This window comes from Nansenia antarctica (assembly GCF_963989245.1).
Source record: "Nansenia antarctica genome assembly, chromosome: 7".
NCBI classification, from domain to species: domain Eukaryota; kingdom Metazoa; phylum Chordata; class Actinopteri; order Argentiniformes; family Microstomatidae; genus Nansenia; species Nansenia antarctica.
Genome location: NC_137677.1, coordinates 39,905,130 through 39,911,448, shown reverse-complemented (window position 1 = coordinate 39,911,448; position 6,319 = coordinate 39,905,130). Strand labels below are relative to the sequence as shown.

Here is a 6,319-nt window from a genome sequence, read left to right as displayed (position 1 = left end):
GACACACACACAGACACAGACACAGACACAGACACACACACACACACACACACACACACACACACACACACACACACACACACACACAGACACACAGACACACACACAGACAGACACAGACACACAGACACACACACACACACACACACACACACACACACACACACACACACACACACACACACACTCTCTCGCACACGCACACACACCTGGAGGAGGTCCACCGAACTTCCTCTGTCCGTTCTCCTGGACCATGTCGTAGCCGGTCTTGTCCATCAGGTCCAGCAGCGCGTCGTGGGTCGAGCATCTCTCCGTCATCTCATCACCGCTGTCCCCGTCCATCACTGCCTTTACTCCCTTAACTACTGACGGGAATGACCGGAGGAATAGTTTTCAGCGGTGTGTTAAACATTCACGTTGTAGCTAGTAGCTACTACCGGCTACAGGCATGTCCACACAGTCCACTCACAAAGCGAACGGTTCATGTGGTTAGCTTAGCAATATCTGATTGACCTGCTTATCGACATGGTTTATACTACTAGTCACGTGATTACCTTGTTAAACTACAGTAGGTTAAAACTGTTCTAATAGTTATAACATAAGTAGTTACCGTGTTAAACTACAGTAGGTTAAAACGGTTCTAGTTATATAACTGGTTATGTGATTACGACGTACACTAGCTTATAACAGTTATAACATCACTGGTTATATGATTACGTACACTAGCTTATAACAGTTATAACATAACTAGCTAGGCAGATGGCTAGGGTTATGTGGTTACCTTGTTAACTACAGTAGCTTATTATAACTGTTAATAACTCGTCATTATAACACAACTAGCTAGCTAGGTCGCTAGCGTCATCTCCGGTGCTCCGGCGGGAATATGCGACACGACCTGGCTTTCTGACTAAAACTATCTCTGGATGAACCTCACGAACAGCTAGATACTTACCACAGTTAGGTTAACTCTTATGTGATCTGTTATATATATTAACTCTATATAATACTTACTTTAAAAGACAACAGTTGTCTAATTTGAGCAGACACTTACGTTGAGCAGAAGACAGTCCATCTCTGAGGTGATAATTCGCTTGTTAAGTCTGACGTCAAAAGTGACGTTTAGCCATTTCCGAGTCCAAACCAGAAATTCTCCGCACCAGAGTACCTGTGAACTACAGCGGTAGAATGACAGTTTAATCGTTTTTTAGACTCGGATCTATTCATACAACAAGGGACACAGCACTTTCCCGTTTTCTCCATATTGTCAGGGTATTTGAGCCTCGGAAAAGCGCTATATAAATATAATTTATTATTATTATTATTTCGGCATTTCGAAGACAGTGCCTCAGCCAACGTTGGACCCGGAAACACGTCACGACTTAACAAGCGGATGACTTTCAAACTTTATTTTATTTTATTTTAAATAATAATAATAATAATAATACGGTAATAACCTTTATTTGTCTAGCACTTTTCCTGCAAACGTTGCAGCTATGCAACGTATACAGTTATTCAGTTATGAATAATGACCAACAATCAATCAATACATATCTATTCACACACAGAAAACCTTGACAAATGCTTTCTTTTATTCACATCAATCCATAATTTCATGCCAGCAACATTATACATCTTAAACAGTACGTGGTAATTCATATGCCTATAATGTAGGCTTACACATTGCGTAGTAGCTTAGTTAAGTGAAATAAATTGAAGACATTACATTCTGCAGTGACGCATGACGCAGTGACGCGGTAACGCGAGTGGACGGAGGAGCAGAGGTGCGGGAGGTTTGAAGAGTTGTTTTGCTTGTTGTTTATTTTGTCCTAAACCATGGGTCCTAAGAAGGCACTGACAACCGAAGAAGGCGATGAAATCAAGAAGTCACTGGATTTCTTGACAGAGGAGATTTCCACTGTCAAACTGCAGCAGAAAGCCATCTTGGACCTGGTGGAGGAGGTGAAGGCTCTCCGCCTCCAGAACGCTGAGAAAGACCAGCGTCTGTCTGGGGCACCTGGAGAACAGAGTGCATGCGGATCTGGAGCAGGACACCAGGATGAACGATGTGATTGTGACTGGGATCCGCATCAAACCCCGGTCATACGCTCGGGCGGTGACCGCTGACAACGGGGGGGAGCCCGGTGAGCAGGATGTCAGCTCCGCGGAGCAACAGGTAGCTGCCTTCCTCCAGTCCAAGGGGATTGTAGTGAACTGCGACAACATCGAGGCATCATGCCACCCTCTGCCCCGGAGAAACGACGGCGACAATCCGGCAATCATCATTATGAGATTCACCAACAGAAAATACAAAACTGCACTGCTAGAACAAGGAAGGAAACTGAAAGGAACAAACGTCTTCATAAACGAACATCTGACAAAACGAAACGGCGACATCGCCAGAAAAGCACGCTACCTGAGAAAACAGGGTAAAATTCAAAATACCTGGACCACAAACTGCAAAATCTTCATTAAACTAAACGGAACGCCGGAGCAAGCCAACATATTGGTCATCAGAGGCATCGAGGAACTGGACAATTACTAACGATCATCATAAACCGGACTGTAAGGTATGAATTCACAACACACAACCATGACACTGCCTGACTTAACTCATTCATCTACATCTGGAGACACAAGTGACATAACTCAATGTATTACTGATCATGGGGAACTGGAACTGAGAACATTTCAATTCATAGCTTTCATGTGACGTCACAGCATAGTGGAACGCCCACCTGACGGGCAAAAGGCACTTTTTGCGGGCAAAACCCACGGGCAAAACCCACTTTTTGCGGGTTAATAACTTTGATTTCCCGTGGGTTAGGAAAATAATTCCAACGTGTCCGGATAGAGTAGAAGACAGGGAATCCAACACTATTTGAATGGAGTCGATCCTCCACTCCTATCACCGTGGACACAGCAAGGAGCGAATTCCCGGATATAAATATTCCCTCGCCTCGCTGACAGCGGGAGTTGGGAGTTTCGTCCAGCAGCCGGTGAACGCCCGGTTGATCAAGTTTCATATTAAAAGTATATCTTCTCGGGGTGTCAGCGCGGTGGTTAAGGGCTCAAAATGACCGTATACTGATGGTGAATTCAGCAATAATAGTATTATGTTTGTACCACCTCCATAACCGGTGTTATTCACGGGAAAAGCCGGTCAAGGAGGCACCCTTTGCAGGTCAATAACTTTGATTCTCCGGGGGTTATGATAATAATTCCAACGTGTCCGGGTAGAGTAGAAGACAGGGAATCCAACACTATTTGAATGGTGTCAATCCTCCACTCCTATCACCGTCGTGTATCTTGATAGTTCTTCATGGGTGAGGTGGTCTAAATAGTAGGCAGCCATGTTGAGCGATGTTGCTATGATACTTTTTGCCCGTCAGGTTGGTGGTTGCTAGGGAAGAAACCACGTGACTGAAAGCTATGAATTGGGACCTTTACTGTTCCTAATATATGTGAATGACATGTCATCAGCATGTGATTGCAATTTGTTCCTGTTCGCGGATGACTCGGCTCTGCTGGTCTCTGACAGGGACATATTGCAGGTGGAAAAAGCGCTAAGCACTGAACTGAGTAGAATCTGCATCTGGCTAGCTGACAATAAACTATCAATACACCTAGGTAAAACTGAAACCATCCTATACGGATCCCCATCTAAACTCAGAAAGGCTGTAAATTACAAAATAAAAGTGGGTAACATTACTATCACAAGAAAAGAGGATATTACATACCTGGGCTCCATCTTAGAGGCAAATCTTTCCGGAGATAAAATGGCAGCAAAAGTAATCAAAAAAGTTAACCATAGAACTAGATTCTTGTACAGGATATCCTCACTTGTCAGTAAAAACACACTGAGGACCCTATCAGGAGCTCTCATTCAATGTCACTTCGACTATGCCGTAACATCATGGTACTATAGAACCACAAAGGCCCAAAAAACAAGACTCCAGACAGCCCAAAATAAACTGGTTAGGCTTCTGCTAGGCCTCAACCCTAGGACACATCTAACCGCTGCTCATTTTTTGAGCCTTGATTGGCTACGAGTAGTTGACAGAGTGCAGCAGCTTGCACTGGGCCTGGTCTTCAAGATACGCTACACCACAAAGACACCCAAGTACCTGTCAACATGCTTCCAAAAAGTGAACAACGTCCACACATACAATACCAGAGGAAGCTCCACGAACCACGTTCAACCGCGTTGCACCACAAACAAGGGGTTAAACTCGTTTGCAAACTATGCAGTAAAAATGTGGAACGCCCTTCCTATAATCTTAAAGGAGTGCAAAACACTGCCCACCTTCAAAACCACTCTCAAAAAACATTTACAGGAGGCTGCAATCCGTAACTGGACCCTCTAAATCAAAAATCAAATTAAAAGACTACACCCCCACCAGGACTACCCTCTATATATTCTTGTGGTTTTGTTGTTATGTCTCCCACACCTCCCCCCCACCCCCCCCCACCCGAAAGACCCTCTGCACATACTAGTTGTTTAAATGATCCGTTTTCTGTAGTACCCGGAGAATTGCCATTTTCAATGTTTTGCTGTGTTAAAAATATTGTAAATTATCTCAAATAAGTATCTCACGTTGTGGATGATGCCGCACCCTCTTTTCAGTTGTGAATGAAATGTTTGTTTGTTTAGTTAATTACGTTTTTGATTGGTTTGTTTTTCCAAGATAATTTCCTGCCTTCTGCGTATACACGATGACATTATTTATATTGCAACGTGGTTGATGTCTCTTTATATACAGTACCGACCACTGTACATTTCGTTTACGGCCATACCACTCTGACCACGCCCGATCTCGTCCGATCTCGGAAGCTAAGCAGGGTCGGGCCGGGTTAGTACTTGGATGGGAGACCGCCTGGGAATACCCGGTGCCGTAAGCATTTTCCTGATTTCGACCAGTAGGGTGTACTATTGTACCATCACAACTGTAGTTGTAACAGTGCTGTAGTGTTACAGTTTTTCTCCAGCGCTTCCACAAAACATGGCTCGTTTTCTCAAAACTCTAAACACAAATCCCAAAACTCACACACAAAACCTTAAAGTGTAAAGCTTTACAATGCATGAAACACATTCAAATGTAAGAACTTCTAAATCTGGAAAATGGGTATGCAGTCGTAATGTCGTAATGTCAATTGTCTCATTAAAGGGGACAATATTCATGCCCGTAGCGAGGGGGGCGGGGGGGCGGACGGTTCGAACGACCCCCCCCCCTCTCACGGCCAAAGGTCCACAATTTAAGGCCGTTTTTTAAAGTGTGTCCCCTCTTAAATAACGAAGTGAAATAATTCTGAACTAATCTAAAAAAGATATATACACAAGTAGCAGACACACTACACTATCCAGAATGCATATAAACATATCTTTTAACAATGTTCTTAGGAGGATTCCAACTAACAAGACTGATTAATTAATTAATTGATTGATTGATACATTATAACCTGTATCTCCTGTCTCTCTGTCTGTCTGCCTGTCCCAGGTTCCTTCAACGCCAACCTGCGTCCCCCGGGGACATTATTCAAGGTGATCTTCTGGCTGGGCTACTTCAACAGCTGCCTGAACCCCATCATCTACCCCTGCAACAGCCACGAGTTCAACAGCTGGCCTTCATCCGCATCCTGCGCTGCCAGTGCCACCCGCCGAAGAAGCCGAAGGGCTGGAGGGCCGACTACAACTGCCGCTCCTCCCACCTCGGCTCCTCCAACCTCTCGGGTGGCACTGGCAATCCTACTTAGAGGGGAGGGAACAGGTGGTTAGTGTGAACGGAACACTGTCCCCCCCCCTCCCAGTGACCTGCGGCGTTCCACAAGGATGCATATTCATAGCTTTCATGTGACGTCACAGCATAGTGGAACGCCCACCTGACGGGCAAAAGGCACTTTTTGCGGGCAAAACCCACGGGCAAAACCCACTTTTTGTGGGTTAATAACTTTGATTTCCCGTGGGTTAGGAAAATAATTCCAACGTGTCCGGATAGAGTAGAAGACAGGGAATCCAACACTATTTGAATGGAGTCGATCCTCCACTCCTATCACCGTGGACACAGCAAGGAGCGAATTCCCGGATATAAATATTCCCTCGCCTCGCTGACAGCGGGAGTTGGGAGTTTCGTCCAGCAGCCGGTGAACGCCCGGTTGATCGAGTTTCATATTAAAAGTATATCTTCTCGGGGTGTCAGCGCGGTGGTTAAGGGCTCAAAATGACCGTATACTGATGGTGAATTCAGCAATAATAGTATTATGTTTGTACCACCTCCATAACCGGTGTTATTCACGGGAAAAGCCGGTCAAGGAGGCACCCTTT

The 6,319-nt window shown here is 44.9% G+C and overlaps 1 protein-coding gene across 1 annotated transcript in view; it reads right to left on the bottom strand.

Annotated features, from left to right (window-relative positions):
• LOC308162603 (putative RNA-binding protein 46) overlaps positions 1-342 on the bottom strand; it is a gene marked incomplete at both ends in the record, with an annotated part of 5,239 nt that extends 4,897 nt beyond the window's left edge. The window contains one exon of the mRNA XM_080536749.1: positions 210-342. Coding sequence (XP_080392875.1) covers positions 210-342 — 133 coding nt within the window. The remainder of the gene's footprint in view (positions 1-209) is intronic.
• Between the last annotated feature and the right edge of the window lie 5,977 nt (positions 343-6,319).